The sequence below is a fragment of the Callorhinchus milii genome, unplaced genomic scaffold, assembly GCF_018977255.1.
Source record: "Callorhinchus milii isolate IMCB2004 unplaced genomic scaffold, IMCB_Cmil_1.0 Scaffold14, whole genome shotgun sequence".
In the NCBI taxonomy this organism is placed as follows: Eukaryota; Metazoa; Chordata; class Chondrichthyes; order Chimaeriformes; family Callorhinchidae; genus Callorhinchus; species Callorhinchus milii.
This window is the reverse complement of record NW_024704755.1, coordinates 5443536-5465134: the sequence shown is the minus strand read 5'-3', so window position 1 is coordinate 5465134 and position 21599 is coordinate 5443536. Positions and strand designations below refer to the sequence as shown.

The window sequence follows — 21599 nt, the reverse complement described above, 5'->3', positions numbered from 1 at the left end:
CTCCCCCCACACAATCCACACACACCCCCTCCCCCCCTCCCCCCACACACACCCCCTCCACCCACACCCCTCACATACACCCCCTCCCCCACACAATCCACACACACACCCTCCCCACACACACCCCCCCCCTCCCCCCACACACACACCCTCCCCCCCTCCCCCCACACACACCCTCCCCCCCTCCCCCCACACACACCCTCCCCCCTCCCCCACACACACCCCCCCACACCCCCCTCCACACACCCCCCCTCCTCCCACATACACTCCCTCCCCCCACCCACATCCCCTCCCCCCTCCCACCCCCCTCGGCCGCGCACAGCCATTGTCTCGCACTAATCCCGGACCCTCTCACTCACTCACTCACTCGCTCACTCACTCCAGTTCTTCCCGAGCTTTCTACGTGCAAACTCACGCGTGTCCGCAGCTGGCTATGGACACCGGCTTGTGGTACACCTCCAGGCAGATCGGGCAGCTGAACGAATCGGCCAAGTTCTCTCCCGCCGCCGCTGTCGCCGCCGCCGGCCTGTTTCGTCGGGTTCCCGGAGACTAAACTCCGAAACATCGCCATCGCTGACCCTCCACAAACCTAAACACCCGTCATCAAACCGCGCCGCGCCGAGTCTCGCCGAGGCGACGCGTCATCATCCCGCGCCGACCCACCACCCCGAACAGCCTGACCTCACCGGCCGGGAACGTTGCCACGGAAACGGCGCCATTTGCCCTTCCCCGACCACCTCCCCCCCCCCCCCCCCCCCAAAAAAAAAACGCGACGTTATTCTCACGGTTAAAGAAAAAAAAAGGGGGAGGGGGGGTGGGTGGGTGCTGCTGTACATGTATGTTAATAGATATATATATGTATAATAAAAAGAAGAATTAATAAGAAAGTTATTACCGAGAGGAGGGGGGGGGGGGGGCGACAAGAATCCGCAGGAAGTTGCTCCCCCGCTCGTCGTCGTCGCCGCCGCCGCGCGCGGTCGGTTCTGAGTGCGTGTGAACTGAACCGAACTGAACGGCAGGGGGTTGGGAGTGGGCGGCCGCCGCGCGCCGGTTCCCGCTCACCCGCCAGTCAGTCAGTCCGTCCGTCCGACCAACCAACCAACCAACCGCCGCCCACGCGCGTGGAAGCCGCTGGCGGGGTTTCAACCGCGAGCCAGACTGACAAGGTTGGTGTCGTGAGAGGGGGGGAAGCAGGAGGCTCGTCCCGTCCCTGTCGTCCGAGGGACCATGTGTCAGGTGGAGGAAGACTACAAGGACGAGGCGCTGCAGAGGACGGCGGCCTTGAGGTGAGGGGGAGAATGAGCGGCTTTGTCCGCGATGTTGCTGTTAAGAGACGTAGAGAGAGAGAGAGCGAGAGACGCTCGGCCTTTTCTGCGGCCTCTGCCCCCCACCTCCTCCTCCTCCCCCCCCCCCCCCCCCCGCCGCAGGGAGGGCTCCCACCCGAGGGTCGAGGTGTTAAAAGCACAGACATATCGTGAACGAATGCAACGTTTGGGCCCTTCACACTCTGGCCTGGGGTTGGCCACTCAAACGGCAGCTCATCCCGGGCTGTCTGTACCTTTCGAGCAGTGGTTTTCTACCAAAGTAACGAGCTTCAGTTTTTTTTGTGTGCGTGTGTTTATATATATATATATATATAAATAAACACAGCGTGGGGTTGCTTTGTAAAGAACGGAGATCCAACACGACCGAGGGAGAATAACAAGAGACTGGGACTAGTGGGAAGCGGACAGCAGAGGGGATACCGAGATAAGTGGAGGGCGATCTTTCATTTCGATTTTGTTAAACGAGATGGAAGACGGTCTCAGCAAACGGATCCACGTTGGCTTTTTCGCCTTAAATTGCCGTGAAGCTGCTGCGCTTTTTAAGGGGTCGATCCGATCACACGTCGGAGTGACTGCAGCTCCAGGTTCTTAGCGCAAGAGCTCTACCGTTTGTCCAACAACGATTTGAGTTGGAACCGGTGATGTTACAGGACAGTGGGACACTGAATTATGGTGTCTTTTGATGTGTTAAAACCATCGGAACTGGTTGAAATCGAAAGTTATTCATTAACATATACATGGACAGCTGTGCCTTCCAGGATCAAGACTCGTCAAACAAAGTAGGAATTCGCAGCGCTTTGGGGAGAAAGGTTTATTCAATTCGAATTGAGGTCCAAATGAGACCAGTGTTGTACTATTTGCCAGTGATCGATTTGACATTTCCAATCTTGACAGAATCGTGCTCCTGAATGAGACAAAACTGAGTTACTAAAGCTGCTGTAAGTAAGCTGCATCTTTATTTCTAACTTGCTTCGTTTTTCTGCAGTGTTGGACAAAAATGTATGAAGTGTAAAGAGGGCTGCGCTGTGGTAGTCATTCGAGTTGGAGATGCGTTTTGTAAGTAAGTATTACGTGCTTCTTCAAATTTATTTTTGAAAACTTCACTCGCGTAGCACACTGGTTTTCAAATTGATTCCCAATCTGAAAAACAAATCTGTGCAGTTATATTGTAATAATAATACAATCTATTCAATTACATACCAGATATAAATGTACGTCTAACAGTCCCAATACAAATATTAATAAGCCGGTGGATTGTTTGAGTCTTCAAAATGAGTATCTAAATAAGCATCTGAAGGATCGTATGTGGGTTCAATTATCTGGTAACATTTCAGTGGTTGACCAGTGTGGTAAAGCATTCATATGCTTGTGACTGGAAGTGTTACATTGATGACTGTTACAGATTCTGTATATATACATACTACACAATTTGAAAATAGTAACAATGCTAACTTTAATTAAAAAAAGCTGGTTTGATGTATTATTAATTAGATTGTAATATATAATACTTAACAGATCTGGTGAGCCTGATTTGGCCAAGAATTCCCATTTTGTGCTTTTTATATTACTATTAATTTAGGCCAGCGTACTTATTATGGACTAAAGATAGCAGACATAAGACAATTATCCAGAATACTTTACATTTTCTTAATTTATGTGTATCTTGTTACTCAGATCCTGCTTCAGAGACTACTTTGTACACAAATTCCGTGCTATGTTGGGAAAAACACGCCTCATTTTTCCAGGAGAGAAGGTGAATAATCCAAGGAAAAGTATTATTTCTAAAATTGACTATCAGTTATTTAGTTGTTAGCGGGTAAACTAACTACAGTACTTTGCAAAAGGAAGCTTGTGTTTGATGCTTTATTCCAGTCCTTGAAAAGTCAAAAATGCAAATGTTCTATTCTTGTATATTTTTAAAAAAAACTTTTTAATCATCAGGATTAATTACTTGAGAAATATTAAAGGGGAATAAAATGCTACTTGACTATTGTCACAGAAAAAAGCTATAAATATTGAAGATACAGAGATAAAGCAATGAAAGATGGATGGAATACAGTCATTGATCTTACTTGCTAGAGATGTGTCACTTTGTTATTCATGATGTCAAAGCCAGTTATTAGCTCATTTTAGAGTAAGAAAATTGTACTTATATTATTTTTCCAGTGGAAAAATAGTCTGGTGCCAAATATTTCACTTAATTCTCTGAATGTATGCTACATTTTACTTGGACTATGAGCTGACATTTAACAAAGCTGCACTGTACAGCAATGACTGGGAATGTACTTGTATTTTCCATCTGTTAAATTGCTCTATTATTTTTCTGAACAGGTCTTATTGGCATTATCAGGTGGCTCCACATCGAGTTCAATGTTGTGTCAGGTTCAAGAGGTATGGTTTTGTATTTAGTGAATTTTTTTTGCCTTTATAGTTGCCACTTTCTCACCATCCCATCTGAAAAGACAACAGATGCAGTTTAGGCCCCTCCTTCATCATTGCTTTTCCACTTGGAGGTGCTTGTTTTTAGACTGAATCCTGATTGAATAATCTACTCTGTCTCTAAAGATCTAGACTGACATTGCAGTGCCTGAGGAGTGCTGCATTGCAGAAGGTTCTGCCCTTCAGATGAAACGTTAAATCAAATCCAGATTGTCTGCTTGTTGAGATGGATATTAAAGGTCCCTTGGCACTATTCAAAATGGAAGGAAGTTTCTCCAGGTGCCCTGGGTGCTATTCCTCCGGATAAATGGTATTTCACCTCTGAGTCTGAGGGACTCTCCTGTGTGCAAAGTAGTTGCTGTGTTTGCAAACAAAAACAGTCTACAGTTGACAGTAATTACTGTGAAGCACTTTTAAAATGTTGACGTTCTAAGTACTGTACAAATGCAAGTAATTATTGTAACATGTCTGCCAGTTGTCCGTCCTAGCTAGTTAAAATGAATTTACTCTAGAATTCTTAACAGATGTCCGAGTTACATTATCACATGGACACATATATAGATGGATATTGTAGAAGTATTTTGTGGGAATAAAAGTTTTGCTAAATTGGTGGTTGGTTAAAACTGTTCAGCTAGCACAGTTTGATGCCATGAAATTTAAAATGTTTCACAGTATTCCCCCTCAAAATGACTTGTTTTTCACAGCTCGTACTATTGGAGTCCTTCTTTGATGCTAATAGACCTTCGTACAAAAAGCAATAAGGCTTTGGTGAAGTGAATTAGATAAAGTGGAGCCTTATTACATCAAATGCTTGTTAAACAGCAATATTGTTAAATCAATGTTAGCAATTCACTGTTAATGTTCTATAACATTTATTGTAAATTTAAGTCCTAACAATGGGATAAAAGAATGAAATTGTAAGTTTAGCTAATTTATATTAATATGGAAACACTTTTGCACAAATTGAGTGCCATTAAACAAGTTTACAGCACATTAAAAATCTCTTTTTCAGGGTTTGAGTAGAGAAGCTTCAAAGAAATTGCGTTTTTCTCCTGGGATTGTCCATATAGATGGTAAAGTACTGCGCAGCTCGTAGGGTTTTATGTAACTGTTTAAGTATTGTGGTTGTAATCAGCATGCAATTTGTGTGGGTGATCATGTGATGGTCGAGGCAACATTTTTAAAAAATCATGATTAAGTCATTATTGTATATCTAAATTTGTCGGAAATAGGGAATCTGATGGTAACAATGTGAGGCTGCTATTTGTAGAATGGAAAGTGGCTTTAGTATTGAAGGCATAAAGAACCTTTAAGATTATTATATCAACCAAATCAGATTGTTTGAGCGATTAAAGTAAGATGGGGGGAATTTTGAATTTAAATACAAAAGTTGGCATTCAAATATTACCTGGTTTCTGCTGTTTAGTTTGGTTTGATAAATTGTGTGTATGTGTGTGAAGTCGTTCTGAGACTATTAGATGCAAATGGTGAATTTGTTCCTATTTTCACATATGTAGAGGGAGCTGTGTGTGGTCGAAGCGCAGAAGAAAGACAGGAAACATTAATGCAGCTGGAAGCCATATTCCAAGCTTCAGGATTTCCCTATCACATAGTCTATTTAGAAGAGGTAACTATTAAATGAATCAAATTTTAAATTTGTTTCTGCAGTGAAACTTACATGATTAAGTGTTGGTAATGAGTAGCAAGATTTTGCAAATATAAGTGAAATTGATATATTTTTAAAAAATGCTGACCAGTTTTCTTTTTTTAAGGTGTTCAAATTGCCTAATTCCATACTGCAGAGTGTGTCCTCCAGTCCAACAAGCCATGGCCAGAATTATAAAGAGGCAGTGGATGATTTCCTACAAAAACAGCGAGAGGCCCTGATTGATGTTGAACAAAGACTTACAGTTGAGGATGAAAGGAATGTCACGCATTCAGAACAGATTGAAGCAAAATTTGACCAGCTCAGTACCTCTACTGCTGTGAGGAAGAGAATTCTGCAACAATTTTATCAGAAACTTCCCCCAGTGGAAAGTGGCCATTTACCTTGGAGCAAACCGAGGCTGTAAAGGAACTGTTTAGTTCAGTAAAGACATTGACGGCCAAAGAGGAGTTGCTGCAGACATTACGGTAAATTGCAAGATCTCTGATGTTCCTTCACAACACATTGTGCTCCCCTGCTATAGTGATCCCCTTGATATATTGAGAGTATAGTACCTAAAATTAAAAACACATTTTTTCTTTCTTTTGTCACGAGCTGGGTACTTTGCCTCTGCTCAGTGCTCTCTGCCTGATAAAACTTTTAATCCCTTCAAGACTTGTTCAATATTGCTATTACTATCTATTTAACCTATTTTATTGGCCATACAGATTGGGTACAAATGTAGTTTGTATTTGTTACTACTCATAATTTCCAGTTGTAGTTAATGCTTTGAATTAACAGCTCCATTATATACAAAGTGTGCGTGTTGGTTCCATGCTTAAGGTGCAAAATGGAGCTGCTCTGGGTTGACACATTAAATTGAAAGCTTGCTTGCTTGAGCTTGCCCCCTCCAAGCAAGCAGCTGCAAGTACTGATGTCAAGTCTGTGAAGAACAGTCAACCATTGTAATATAGCCAACTAAGTGACGTCAAATGTTGCTGATTTCATCCTTCAGCAGCCACATTGCTAGTTAAGTTGTATGCTGTTTCACAGATGTACAGGACTGGTTTTGGGCTGCTGTTTATCCAGGGAATAATTGCCAAATCCCTGTCAATGGAACAAAAGTTTGATTTCAGATTTAAATTTTTTATCCCAACAAGGTTTTTACTAGATAAGTTAATTAGAATAATGAAACTTGAGTTCTGATCTATGAATTCATTGATACTAATTTGTATATCTTACATGGGAATTTTTTTTTGATAGACATCATCTGATCCTGCATACAGCAAGGAACAAAGAATACAGTAAGATAATGATGGGAGACAGCTGTACGCGATTGGCAGTAAAACTTCTGACTAATATTTCTCTGGGACGTGGAGCCTCATTGGCTGTTGATACAGTAAGCATTAATGTAGATTAGCTGTGTGGAAGATTTGAATGAAGCTTCTGATATCTTGTTCTGCTGCAGAAAAGTACAACTTCTTTGGGATAGTTCTGGGCGTCTGTAGTTACACCAGTTAAAATATCTGAATTGGAAATTTGGTCCCAACTATTTTCATTTTGAAACATTGTCTTTCATTATACATTGTGGAAGTGAGGCCAAATCTGTTGTAAAAACTTTGACCCAGACCTTGTATGTGTGGTGTTATGCAGGATATTCTGCACAATGTGACTGCACTATTTAGATGGTAAATTTGTATAGAATTAAAGTGGATATTCAAAAATAATCTAATACGGAAAAAACAGAGGTATGGATTCTCGTTACTTCCTGACATCTGTGAGTTCTTTGTAGCAGCTGTTAATGTGGTAGTTCATAATTCTACAATAATCCCTGCATTTGACGTTCCGCAATGAGAAAAGTGTTATATAAATTAAAGCTGTTGTTGCATTTCATGTAGCACCTATAAAGTCTCAAAGTGTTTCACAAGGAATTGCTCAGGGAAGTTGCTTTATAATATTGTTTCTTTCTGAACACAGGGATTTTCAGATAATCGTTATGGAGACATCATGATTTTACGACCGATGAGGGAATACTCATCTAAAGAAATTGCTTTCTACAACAAACTCTTTGAGGTTCCTACTGTTTTCACTCCAGCATTGGACACAAAGGTAAGAAACTACTGCACTAATTGATTCAAATGCCTTCTCTAGGCAGATATTTTTGCTAAGTCTGGCGTGCCGAAATGCCAGTGTACAAAATAGCAACTCGGGTAGATAAAGTTCAATATTTGTAGAGGGGAGTTAATTTTAACATCATTCTGTATTCTGTCACTGTACTATTTCAAAGGAGAAGTTGCAACATATTTTAAATTGATGTTCTGTTTCAACAACTTCAATATTTCATACACAATCATAGAATTACATTGACTATTACAACACAGAAATAGACCATTTGGCTCAACAAGTCTGTGCTATTGTTTATACTTGTGAGTTTCCACCTGCAAGATTTTGCAGTTTTGCTTCCAAAGATCCTGAGAGACTCAACAAAATGTCTTCCATACCTCCAAGCTGTTAATCTGTTTATGCCAGATATTGGTGAGTTTATGCCAGATATTGTCTGGTGAGTGGAGAGCTAGTGATTGGATAGGTGATCCATTATGCCCAGCCTTTTTACTCGCATATGATTTTGCATTGTTCAAATTGCAGCCTGAAAATTCAATAAGGAACAAATATTTTGCACAGGTTATTTATTCTGTATGACATAAGCTTCTGTTTTCTTTCACAGGCCAGTGATAAAGCTAGTATCCATCGATTGACAGAGAGTTTTGTCAATAAATTACAGACTGATTTTCCATCTACTGTAAGCACTGTGTACAGGTATGAATTGTTCCACTTCTGTTTGCAATAAGGAATAGCAAAATGTTCTAAAACATTTGAACTATGGGATGTGAAGAGGGTTTAAAGATACAACTACACTCCAATGTTTTGAACCACTTTTTAAAAATTATTTTCTCCTGTACAGTGTATGTTACCCTTATTTCACCTTTGCTTTTCCGGCTACACATCACTGCTTAAACAAGCAGCTTCCAGGCAGGCAGGAATCAGTACGCAAAAGTAGAAATCTCTTCCCTCAACACTCTTCTGCATATCTTCACATTTTTAATGGATAAGATTGGGTGTGGATCGTGTATCAAACTGAACAATATTGTCATTGTAATCTCTAATTAATTTTCTCAATTTAGGACCAGTGAGAAGCTGAACACAGCTTGTTCGGACATAAACAGTGGGGTTGAACAGACTGATAAGTGTTTGCTTTGTCTCTGTATTATGGACACTAAAGTAGGTATGTTGGAAAATTTAGAAACTAATAAATACTGCAGCTTTCCTTAACAATGTCGTTCTAAGAGTGTTGTCGTGCTGAATGTGTTTTTTATTGTTTTATGTTGTCCTATGGTATGGCTTCCTCAAACTTTCTCTTCTAAAGTTATAAGTGCAGGGGAAGTGTGACAAGACTTTTGTATACTCATCTCGTTTTCTATTTGGGGGAGGAAAATTTAATTTGTGCTTAAAAGATGTAGACCCTCAATAAATTGCAGGATTTGTTAGCATGATCTTAGAAATGACCATTGAAGGAAAATAAATTAAGCAATTCAGATTTGTAAACATTGACATTTTTCATTTCCATGAAGAGGAAGCCTCAGCATTCCAGGCAACACTAATATCAGAGAAACTGTCATGTAAGCAATCCCCTGACCAAATGCCTGTCAACAAGGTCTCTGAGCAATCCTGCTGTGATAATCAAGCTGAAGAGAAAGGAAAGTGCTGCAGTACAAACTCAGGAGCTTGTCATCCACCAGTAAGGTAAGCATGTGCACCTCTAGATTTAGACCTTTATGAAAGATCTGAATGACCTTTGGTCAATCTACGCTTTTAATGTTGAAACTTTCAAGTTACTTACCAGTGCCTGTTTTTTTTGTCATCTTTGCAGCAACACAACCACTGATTTCCTCACGCTACTGTGCTATAGCTGTAGACTGACTGTGAAAGATATGGTAAGTGTGATCATAAAAGTAAGTGCTGCTTTCCCACATTGTTTAAATGTACAATTTTAAAGTTTCTGCTTAGATTGGACAAATTAAACTAAAAATATTAAGTTTGTATCGGTCGTATGAAAATCTGATCATTTGGATGGTTTAGATACTCATTCAAAACAATCCAGTAGTTGAATCTAACTTATTATTTTTGCAGGTGTCACTGTCCCTTTTACCACAGTACGTTTTGTCTGAAGCAGAACGTAGAAAACGCAGGTGAGATTGATTACAGTATACTGAAGGATGGATTTAATTATTTTGAAGCTAGTCTCGAATTAGCGTTAAATCTCCACGCTATTCTAACCTTAAAATAAACTTGTAAGCTTGTGTATGTGAATGAAGATATCCACTTATCTTGCAAAGTTGTTTTCCTGTGCTGGAATCTTTCTGCAACTGATACCTTCGAGTGTTTTACCCCTTCTGTTCATGAAATCCTTACAATCAAAATTAAATGTTGAAATGGAGACACTTATATAGTAAATCTGCAATATTAGAACCACTTTAGTGGGACTCCAGCATTTAATTCTCTTTTTGAACATTTCAGAGCCCAGGTGAGAGAACAGATCCAGGAGTTCCTATTGCCTCCTGAGGACGAAAGCGATGAAAACTACTGAACATTGCAAAGAACAAGGAGCAACCTCGCAATTTTTCAAGATTAGACAAAAGTATATTTAATTTGGGAATAACCAGTAAAGTATTCATCGTGGATTTCACATAAAACAAAGCCAAGCAATATATAAAAAATTATCATGCAGCTTGAATTATTGCTGTTAGATTGCTACACATTTGCTATGACTTCCCAGCAAGAAAGTCAATGTCAAATGGGCTGAATTATAATCAATGGCACCAAGATGGATCTCTCCCTTTAAGGCTACTTAATATGTAGTTTTGTATTCTCATTTATTTTGCGCTGCTCCTGCAGGTTGGATTTAACTTTAAATGTTAAGTCTGTAAATACTAACGTTGTTGAAATATTAAATAAATTTGAAATGTACTCTCTCCCACCTTTGGTTTTGACCTACCTGTCTGTGTGTCAAGCTCTGGACTGTTGAGAACCTTCAGTATCACATCCCTTTTCAAGTTCGCCACAATCCATTTTTCTGATTTCTAGTTACAGCAGCTTGATTAGGACAACAAAAAACAATATCAAAATATACAGTCAATTCAGTTCACAATATATTCTGTGAAACGCGGGGGGGCTCTCGAAGATGTGGTAAGGCACTATATCAAATGCAAGGATTATTATTGTCAAAATCCGTATTTTAGGACAGAAGAGACAAACATGTAGGTACCAAAAATGTATTTAATTGTGAATGGAAAATTGCAGTAATATTACCAATAGACTCAACAGTTCAACCAGATCAAACTTATTGGAATAAAATGGAAGGTAATCGGGCTCTGAACACTTCAGATGTGTTACAACAGCACATAATAGAGCTCAGTTTGTTTTTAACCCGATCAAAAGAATTTGTTTGAAGCAGTAGGTTCAGACAGAATAATAGCACCACATTCACAGAGAGGTTCTTTGTTCGCCCTGTTTGTATAATTTCCTAAAATTGCTCTACACTATTTCAAAACATTTGGTATGCTTCAGAGACAGGTTTGGAGGAAATCTGATGGGTATAGTAAGATTTTGGCAGAACTTGAAACACACATACAAAAACTGAAACAGCTGTTCTCATCGGTCACCAGTGAATGAAAATAATTACTGCTTTTCTTCATACCCACAGACATTAGAAACCTCTACTAGAAAAAGGCACATTGCTTTGGGTTTATGGTCCTATTACAGTAACAATCTCCAAATTATATCCAATACTTATCATTACTTGTAGTTCTTATCCAAAATGAAAATCTATTGGTAATAAGCATACTTTTAGACAAATGAAGTAATATTGGCATAGACTATTAAATCAACACTATTTTGCAACAGGGCTTGTTCATGTCTCTAAATTAGCTTGAAATCCACTCATCATCTGTTCTTAGCATTTAACACATCAGTAAATCATCTTGAGGTTTCTATAAAAATTCAGAGAAACAAAGCTTTCCATTCCTGGTAAAATGTGCTCACTATCTATGCAATGGTTCCATATCTAAGTTTAATCCCCACAATTTACAGAAACTGCACATAGGAATATGCACATACTTTCCGAAAATGGGACTTCCAGACAATTTTTGTTACAATGGCACATCATTCTGAATATAGCTATTGTAAAATGGAACTGATTATGCTTTACTATTTCTAAATGAATGCAGAATACAAAAATCCCACCGTGTGTTCAAATCCACTTACAATCTCAAAATTGATTGTTGATCCCTACTCACTAATTTGGATTGCATTTGCTCACATCTTCATATTGCTTTTTTCTGGATTTTACCCAGAATTGTCATGTTGGTTCAAGTTTCTCTTTGTAGCTTTGGTTTTTAACTCAACTAGAGTCTTATAAAATTACATTTGTTTTTTAAAAAATCGAAGCTTTAAAGCTCTCTCCTGACTGAAAACATTTTTTTTTGGCACAGAGATAAATGATTAAGACTCCTGATTGCAGAATTCCAAACCTCTACTAACATGAAAGTTCTGACCAAAAGTTCTATATTTAATAAACTATGAAAATAAGTATTTACTGTTTGTGTTCTCAAAGTTTTTTTTCCTTTGTAACCAAAGTAACTATACTGTAGTGTTATTCTAAATATATATTTTAGATATCTAGAAATCGTTGTGGAAAGGCTTGGAAAATTGTCTTAAATATAATTTGTTACTCCTGGACAGTAACGTTGCAGTACACGGTTTGTGAACTAAAACGTGCCAAGTGATTTTTCTAAAGCAACACTTACATTGTCTAGCAGCCTTCTTCCTGCACTGAGTTACAGGGCAATACATCTTTTAGGTTTTTATGATTATAACTAAGGAAAACAATGACCGTATCCTTTCTGTCTGAAGTTCCCAAATTAGAATCACAGCATCAATCTTAAAAGTGTGCATTAGCTGATACAAACATTTAGTTTTTACTATTACCATTAGTGTCCCTGGATATCCTGCAATTGCAACAACTGTGACGTGACCTTTATGCGAGATGCAATTAATCTGTTGCACAAGAGCTCCATGTTAATATAAACGTCATTTTTCATTTACGACAATTAGGTAACAGTGAAAATCGGATTCACTTAGAAAAGTATATTGATTTCTAAATTCAAAGTTCTGAAAAATGTACAAAAGCGAAACATAGGAAAGCAGTTATTTGACACTGTTGTGAAGTCAGGTTTTCACACTGCTGACTATTGCAACATTCAATCCAGTTTCCTATTCTCTCAAGTGCAGCAAATGGGCACCGACTGTCCCACGATCCTTGTAGACTCCTCAATGTGAAGAATTTTCACCAGAGCTGGAGCGACATAACATCTCCTTCACCTTGTTGCAAGTAATCAAAATAAATTGTGAATACGTGATCTGTAAAGCATTAATTTCCCCCAAATAGTATAAAAATATAGTGTTATCAATAATGTTTCAGGTTTTCATTTTCTTTGTAGAATTATAAAACAGCTTGGCATTTTTGTTGAACAGAAAGTAGAACAAGGTTATTAAACCTCAACATTTCCCCAAGCTTGATAAATGTGGACTATGTTCCTTGTAGTGATGGGTTAATAAATAGCTAGGGCTGCAGCTTTAACCCAAATTGGAATAACCAGTTAGAATAACAGAAAAAAATGTTAAAGTTGTTCCTCGTGCAGATACGTAGGAGAAACAAAGTATAGCCCAAACAAGTCTCAGTTTTTGTTCAACGTGTAGCTTTCAGATAGAGGACACCTGTTGTTTCATGTCTCAAAGTGAACCTCTTACAATAGTGTTTGTTTTCTAATGCATCAAGTCCACAATACAAGACCCATGATACGTAAAAAAAAAAAAAAAATTGCTCCCGCAGCAAGAATTGGAAGGACGTGAATCAGGTTTCATAATTTCAGAATCTGAGGTAACTCTTCCACCAGGGCCCAATGTGCATGTTCAACTCGGCTCAGCCGAGAGAGTAAGAGAGAGACATACGCAGAGGCAAAGAGGGACCAGAATGACTGATTAAGAAAAGAGTCACACCGCTGTTAGTCCTCTCTTGTCCATTTGATCATTGTTTCAGGTGAGCGGTACAAGAAGATGAGTTTGGCAAAGAGCTCTTCTTCCAGCTCAAACTCTCCATTCTCCCGCACCAGGAAGATATCATGGCACAGTTTCAGCACCCGATCCACGCAAGGCAATTCCTCAAACATGATAGAATGCGAGATATCGCTGAAGAATTCACGGACAAACTTTCCAACCACCAGCACAATTGAGACATATAGGCCCATTATTCTGGAAAAAAAATTGGAGTCAAAATATTAGTCTTCCAGTACTCTCGGTGATTAATTCTACGATCAACAATTTACATCGTCTGAATCAGTTTAGTTATATTCAGTTTAAACTATCGCACTCCCAAGCTGAAGAAAATCTTAGCAAAATGTTACTTTTGAATTAAACAGAGTAAACATACCCATATCCAGCAAGGAGACCGAGACTTGGTGGGCTGACCTTGTCACTAAAAATTACCATCTGCAGTTCGTTGCACGCATGTTGTTTGCATTCTTTCGATTTGGTCTTAATCACCCACCATTCCAAGATTGAGTCCGTTTTATTCGCATCCAATTGGATGTACCTATGCAGCTCCATCGTCACATTTAGGTAGGCATTTTCTGTCAATGAGAAACCATTTCATTGTGGCGGTCGATGAAATAGAAACGGCTTTCATGAAATAAGTTACTGTCCAGAATACATTCCCGGTAGTGAAAAAATTCAATGCTTAGTCATAGCTGAATGTAATAGGTAGAAACATAATTAATTTGGAATTTTATTTACCAGTTTCAAAATACGCTAATGTTCCTTTTCAAACAAATAAAAAGGTGGTTTTACCTTCATTAATCTGGTGAACAGGTTTCGCTTCTGGCCCATGTGGAGCTCGAGTGTATTTTGGGATCATATGTGATATTACTCTGAAATTAGTCATATTGGAAATATCAAATCGATTCATATACAGATTTCTGCTTCACATCAACTTGTAGTGTAGAAATATATCCACGAAACAATTATGCTCAACTTTAGTGTTTATTAATGACCTTGAAAGTGAAGTGTTTGAATGTGCACCTTTTTTAACCAGTTTCACTCTCTCTCTCTCTCTCAAATGAGACATATGACATTTAGGCACACATTGAAACGGAGTCATGATGAACCATGAATTAACTAGGTCAAATCTTTATGCATCTTAAATAATTTAGTTACTGACATGCTCAACTATTTTTTACCTCGTCTCAGCGTTTTAATACAAAGCAAAAAAATTACTGAGACATAATAATAATAATCCTTGCATTTGATATAGCGCCATATTTTGTTGAGACGTCTCAAAGCGCTTCACAGAATATAATTTAAAGTGAACTGACTGCATAATTTGTGGGTGAAACGCGGCAGCCAATTGCGGACAGCGGTCTATATTAATCACGCCACCGTACTACATCATACATTTAGAGAAAAAAAACAGAAGTAAAATTGAAAGCTTACACAGGCTCTTTGCGATTCCCTTGAAGAAGATTGGCTAGCTGTTCCCGGACAGGGTCTTCGGGGCTCAGGTTAATGATGTGCTTATCTGATGAGTGCTCCACTGTTCCACCCAGAGTCAGGTCTCTGCAAACAAAAAATGACCAGAAGATAATACTTTTTATTAACCCATAAAAATGCATTAGAAAAGTTGTAGGAAACTGTATGTTCATATATTAATCATTATTGTTGTCTTCTATTCTGAAATCAATAGAAGACTGTCTCATACCGTGTCCTCAACTGGAATTACATAAGTATGAAGAAAATATATCCTTGATATAAAGGTTTTTCATACACTTTGAAAATCATGCAATCATAACATTACACAGTACGGAAGGAGGCCATTTGGCCCATCATGTCTATGCCTGGGATCTAGTTGATGCAAAATGATGTTCTTACCTCTGGAAATTCCACATGTAGCGAAGAGTCATCACTGAATTGCTCTCCAGTTCATCAATCATTGCCTTACGACTGGGTGGGCTGATATTCCAGAGAGACCCTGAGTTCCCCTCTACGTGTGCAGTAATGATATCTTCATAACTGTACAGTGTGATAAACTGCATAGCAGCCTGTAGAAATTGGAAGGAAACAATTTTAATAAGAGAACTGGGAAATCGGTTATAGATCATACAGCAGCAAAATAACTTCCCGAGGTGGTGATCTCTATTGAATGCACTAGCTTTGCCCTCATGCAAAGTACGAATTGCCCCTTGAACAAAAATAGAACGCATTTGGATGCAATGATCTTACTTAAAAAAAAACTCACTGGTTTTCGTTCAAATGTTGAACAGAGATCTTCATAATCCTTTTGGGTGAATGGTTTTAGAGACTGTTGTTGCGCACTCATTGTAAATAGAGGCTGTAAATATAAAGTTAGATTTAGGATTAATTACAGTGGCTGATTATTATGCATAAGTTTCTCTCAATTAGAAGAGAGAGAGACAGCAAGCATGGATATCGAAAAGATGTTGCATATCCCAGTTTTGTATACTGTACACTGGGAAAGTATACATTGTTGGGAAGCACCCACTTTCTTTTAGGCAAAAGTGCATCATCACAGGTTTCTATAGTTTTAATTCTGATCCAACTCCTTACCTCGTAACCTCCAAGTTTGACAGTTACAGTCACATCGATCGGATGATTCACCACTCCCACCACGGACTTGACCAGCGACATGAAGAGAAGCGGAAACCAGATAACACAGATGAGGAAAGCGATGATGAGGCCTCCCATTCCGTACTTCACAATCTTCTTTTTCTTCTTACCTTTAGGCTGTGGATATCGCTGCACAAAAGATAGATACGACCACTTACAAGTGGAATCTGACAGGGTTTTGAAACTATATTGGTTCCAATTTCAGATTGAGATATTTTCCCACTGTTGCTTGCAACAAAAAAATAAGCAAATGCAATTCTAGCAATCCTAACAAGAGTTTGTGACGATCAGGAGGTCAGACCAGGTTCATTCCCTAACTTCAAGTTGTCCATTGTTTTAGCAATACCGAACCAACAGAGAATGGTCAAAGCTGGTTTTCGGTAGAAATCAAATACCTTTTCAGTCTCACGGCTGCACTTGATGATGAAGATGTTGGCGTAGATGTCCTCAACACTCATCCAGCTTGAGAGGGATAATGTGGTGTCTGTCCAAACCCAGTCCATCACAGCACGAAGCTCCACCAAAAATGGCACAAGACGGAAGCTTAAAAAGAAAAGCAAGAGAACTGTATAAACATACACTTCATTAATACTATGTGTCAGCGCCTTGGGACGTCCTCCTGACGTGAAAGGCGCTTTATAAATGGAATCTTGTTGTTGTTGTTGTTGTTGTGTCTGTTAAAATCTTAGCAAAACACAAGAATTCAGCTGACTTAATAAACAAGCAGACCTAAAGCAGTAAGTACATCAAAGTACATCATTTGAAGTACATCAAAAGTGAATCTCATTCAGAACTTTACTTGTTGCTATTCCCAACTCACCCCTGAAAGAGGAAGAGGTTCAGGTGATTGTACTTTTTTGTAAGGAAATTGCCCAGGATGCGCGTCGGATAGCCACAGCGGATCTGGTACGCAGACAGAGCAAAGTAGATGCATTTTACGAAATACCAAAGCTGTACCACTATATTGTGACTAAACATTCTGTTTGAAAAAGAAAAAGCACAGATACATCGAGTGAGCAGCAGAGTTGGTAATCACTTACTGTACTAAGTGTGTATGTCTGGGTGAATCTATATTAAATCCATTTACACATGCACACACACCTTCCTTATCCTTTAATACATTGAAAGGAGCTCAAGTTTCTGTGTGAACTGTAATAAATATTGATTGTAACCACATTCCCAAAAATATATAGTTCTAGCTATTGAAAGATTATTTCAAACTGCCCATGAGTCTCTGTACCAAAGACATCTCAGTACCGTAATTGAACTTGATGTTTGTCATCACTAATACAATGCATAAATAAAATAAAATACATTCCTTCCTAATCATTTCTTGGCTCCACTTAAATGAAATCCCCTTCTAACCCAGTGCTTCCTCCCTTTGCCCCTCTCCTTCCCCACGCCCTCTTACCGCTCCGAGACTGCAGGCAATATGAAGAACATCCAGACATGGATTCCAAAGACAAGGAGGACCTGGAAAATGAGCTTCCCCAGCACAGTTTTACGAAGGTATAACGCGCGGTCGATCACCATAGTGGAGAACTGAATCAGCACCATCACCAGGAAGCCCTCAGGGACCTGGTCATCAGACAGCGATGATGCAATGTCTGCCGCTGCCGAATGTTTCTGTTCATTGAAGAAAAACATTTGTCAGTATCTCAAAACCCAAACATGCCTGTACAAAAAACACACGCAAATCAATGAGACTGCAAGAGTAGAATTGATGCAGAAGCTTCAAACAACATATCAACAAAATCCAGGAAATAGGGTAAAAGGTTGCAAAAGCATCAAGGACCCATTTCCAGCCTTTCCAGTTGATTGATTGTGTTGTGTGTGTGTGTGTAGGTGAGAGGCCATGACCATCTTGCCCTCTGAAATTCTGCTCTCTTCCTCTCAAAATTCTACTGAAAGCATAATTTTCAACTATACTTTTGGACAGCTTCCCCTTCCTGTGCTCCTCATTGTTATTACTGTATTAAACTCTTAAATCTTGCCATTGAAGGCTGCTCTTTTTTTGACTACAAGGTTTCTTAACTTCAAGGTGCCCTTGATAAATAAAGGAAAGGGGAGACTTTGAAGGTAAGATGTGAATGGAAACTATTCACTTACTACATCAACAAGAGTTTTTTTTTGTTCTTGCAAAAGCACTAAATCCCAGAATATATTTTCTTGGTAACAGAACAGTTTGGAGGAGTGTTAATAATAATACTTGCATTTGATGTAGGGCTTTTCACGTCTTCCAAGTACTGTAAAGTGAACTGACTGTATATTTGTAGGCGAAATGTGGCAGCCAATTGCACACAGCAGTGCCTCACGGAAAGTCATGGGTTGAGTATTAGTATTTAGTACAGTATTAGAAGCACATTTTACAGTGAAGGATCAGATACTCACTCCAAATGCCCAAAAGCCAAAGATGATGATAACAAAATCAACCACATCTGCCAAAAACATGAGTGCGTAGACATCGGTGGCTGCACGGTATTTGGTGTGAAGAATGCTGGAGAAAAAGCTCTTCAGTGGCGTGTAAATGCTCATAGCACTGAAAACACACAACAACAGGGAACAAAGTGACATCAGTTAAAAATAAATCAGGAAAACGTAAAAGATTTTTTTTCAACTTTGAACTTTCACGGTCAGTGTAAAAAAACCTGAGCCCTTTATCTTCCAGCATTTAGTTAATTTACCACTGTTCATCCTGAGAATTAACATGTATGACAGCCAATATGCACACTTACATACTAATGAGGAAGTTCTTTACTTTCTTCCCAAATTCGATCAGTTTCTTGCTTATTCTTTCCCTCTTCTTTTTCTTCTTCTTTTTCTCTTTTCGTTTGGGCTTTTCAGAATTTTCTTTTTCTAAAGAAAAAACAACAATGTTTTCCAATAAGCCATTTCACGTCATTCACAGGTCAAGATCTCTAGCTGTGTGGTCCCCAGATTGTACCTATCCAACAACGTAAAAGCTAGCACAACATCCAGAGCTTTCTTTTGTAGGTGTTAGCTTGGCTCAGTTGGTAGGACTCTTGACTCTGTCTGAACAGGTTTTTGAGTTCAAGAGGACTTTAAGGCTCTTCGTGTAAGATGACACTCCAATGCAATCATGCGTTAGTGCTACATTGTTGGAGATGCCATCCTTTGGTTGAGATGCTTGTTCAGGTGAACGTTAAAGATTCCTTGGCACTATTGCACACAGCTTGTGTAAAGCCAAAACCACACAGCACTCTACCTTTTCCAAGTTTTTTTTGATTGTGATTGTGACAACATGACGATCACTAAACATAGGATTTGATTCTCATTAAAATAGCAGAACCTCTGACCTTTGTCTTGCTTTCTCCTCCTGAACAAGAATCTGGATGTTTTCTTTTCAGGTGTCTGTTCATCTGTTGCTGCTTTTTCCTCTTTAGGAGCTTGCACAGAGTTTATTTTCTTCTCATGGTTTTTTTTACTCTCCTCCTGCTCGTCCACAGTCCATATCGCTAGAGAACAAAAAAATCAGAGAATACAGTTTCACAGGATTACAGCACTTACCTCGTTCTTCATCTTAGTTCACTAGGTTTTAGTGGCCTGAAAGGATTTGTTTTGTTGATTCAGCGATGTGTTTGTGGTGCTAATAATAATGCTTGCCATTGATATATTGCCTTATCACATCATTGAGATGTCTCAAAGCGCTTCACAGAATATACTGTGAAGTGCTTTGACTGAATATTTTTGTGGGCAAAACGTGGCAGGTAATTGCATGTAGCTGTGTCCCACAAACAGTTTGTGGATTGTTTATTTGTTTTGGGGATGGGATTTTAACCCCCGGAAAGCGCACCATAATTCGTAATACTCTACAAATGTCTGAGTCTACATATTTGCGACGAACCTTCAGGAGGGATTGGTGGAACAGGAGTGCCAACAGCTGAATCAGATCGTATTTGAGATAATCATCACTCTTGTACAACCCAGGATCCGTGGTGGGAAGAATGGTTTGTCTTCAAAAAACGAAATGATGTAGAAGCTATTCCAAGGGAAGAATCCAAACTGGAAAATGTACTTCACAAGGATCATAATCTGCCAAGGCAAACAAGGGCAAGTCATGTCAGTGTAATGCACAGTTAGGTTATCAACAGTGAATTAGCCTGGTTAGAGCATACAGCACAGTTAGCGTATTGACTGCCACGTTTCGCCCACAAGACGTACAGTCAATTCACTTTACAGTATTTTCTGTGAAGCGCTTTGAGACGTCTCAACGACATGATAACCAAAACAGATCTCAGTGATCATTTCAACTTCTCCTATTGAAATATTTGTCTAAACAACTTAAAGCCACAATCTTTTTTTGAAAAAAAATACGTATATTGGTATATTTTCTAGCAAATGCATTTTATTAATAAATAATAACAGTAATCCTTGCATTTGATACAGCACATTGTCACGTCATTGAGACCTCGCAAAATATACTGTAAAGTGCATTGACTGTGTAGTTTGTGGGCATCAAATATTCCGACAACTCACCTCTGTGTAGACGATCGCTACCATCCAAAATCGTTTGCTGGGCCTCGGGATGGAGAGCATTCCCAGAGAAAGATGAGGATGGGGAGGAAAAGCGATATGACGGACGCGGAGATCATGTTATTCAAGATGATGATGAAGTAACAGGTTAACTCGGAATTAGCAGCAATAACATTGTACACAGCGTATACCAGCTTCAGGCATCTGTTCTGAGAATCGTAAAACTTTTCAGAATCTTTCAACTCTTGAATGCAGAAGTTACTTGAAAAGATAATCATAAAAAAAATTAGCCTGTTCTTTGTTTCGTTTAATATTGAAATATTTAAAAGCTGCTGTCGACAAAAAATCTTTTGCCCTTTATGGATTATGAAGTGTTCACACTGTTTAGACCAAGACCTTCTAGACATTTAGGTCAACATCATCTTTCTCGCGCTTTTTTATACTTAAATTGCAGCCTTTGTAATAAACATGACATCAGCATCTCGCCACTGGAATAGTTCTGGGTCAACTTCAGTTCCAGAAAAACAAAAACAACACAGGGTAGTGTGAAGGGCGCTATATAACACACGCACACGTGCACACAGCACTCTACTTTCTATGACTGGATCCTGTACACGCCTGTACACATACCTGTTGGCAAGTAGCTCGCTGGCAGTTCTGGTCCGAATTATAAGGTAAACGTCCAACTCCTTGGAAGGTCTGACAGACTCTGGTGGATCCATGTCCAACTTCTGTCCCTCAGTACATGCATGTGTTTCGTTATCAGGATCAAGCACTGGGATTTCTTCTCCATCCTGAATGCTTTGCACATCTTCTTGTTCTCCTGCAGTGCCTTGTGTCGAAGGGCATAGCACCTCCAACGGACTGGCTCGTGCACTTTCTACATGGATGTAGACTATTAT

At 39.2% G+C, this 21599-nt stretch overlaps 3 protein-coding genes across 3 annotated transcripts in view; 1 reads left to right on the top strand and 2 right to left on the bottom strand.

Moving 5' to 3' along the window:
* The window catches only part of LOC103175994 (E3 ubiquitin-protein ligase RNF166), a 30276-nt gene that overhangs the window by 8294 nt on the left and 383 nt on the right, over positions 1-21599 (bottom strand). The window lies entirely within an intron of this gene.
* Positions 920-10444, top strand: ctu2 (cytosolic thiouridylase subunit 2 homolog (S. pombe)). The gene is given in 16 exon segments (XM_042340198.1): positions 920-1286; positions 2311-2385; positions 3000-3078; positions 3657-3716; positions 4777-4837; positions 5282-5391; positions 5537-5656; positions 5689-5897; positions 6673-6808; positions 7387-7518; positions 8135-8226; positions 8592-8692; positions 9039-9210; positions 9338-9401; positions 9598-9656; positions 9985-10444. Coding segments are annotated over 16 exon segments (1599 nt in total). The 5' UTR covers positions 920-1227; the 3' UTR covers positions 10055-10444.
* Positions 13355-19289, bottom strand: LOC121850127 (piezo-type mechanosensitive ion channel component 1-like). The gene is made up of 12 exons (XM_042340196.1): positions 18939-19289; positions 18595-18742; positions 17615-17829; positions 17024-17182; positions 16599-16746; positions 16144-16332; positions 15815-15907; positions 15448-15617; positions 15013-15135; positions 14371-14450; positions 13955-14153; positions 13355-13776 (listed from the first exon to the last, which is right to left on the bottom strand). The coding sequence occupies exons 2-12, from the start codon at positions 18736-18738 to the stop codon at positions 13530-13532; spliced, it is 1767 nt and encodes a 588-aa protein (XP_042196130.1). The 5' UTR covers positions 18739-18742; positions 18939-19289; the 3' UTR covers positions 13355-13529.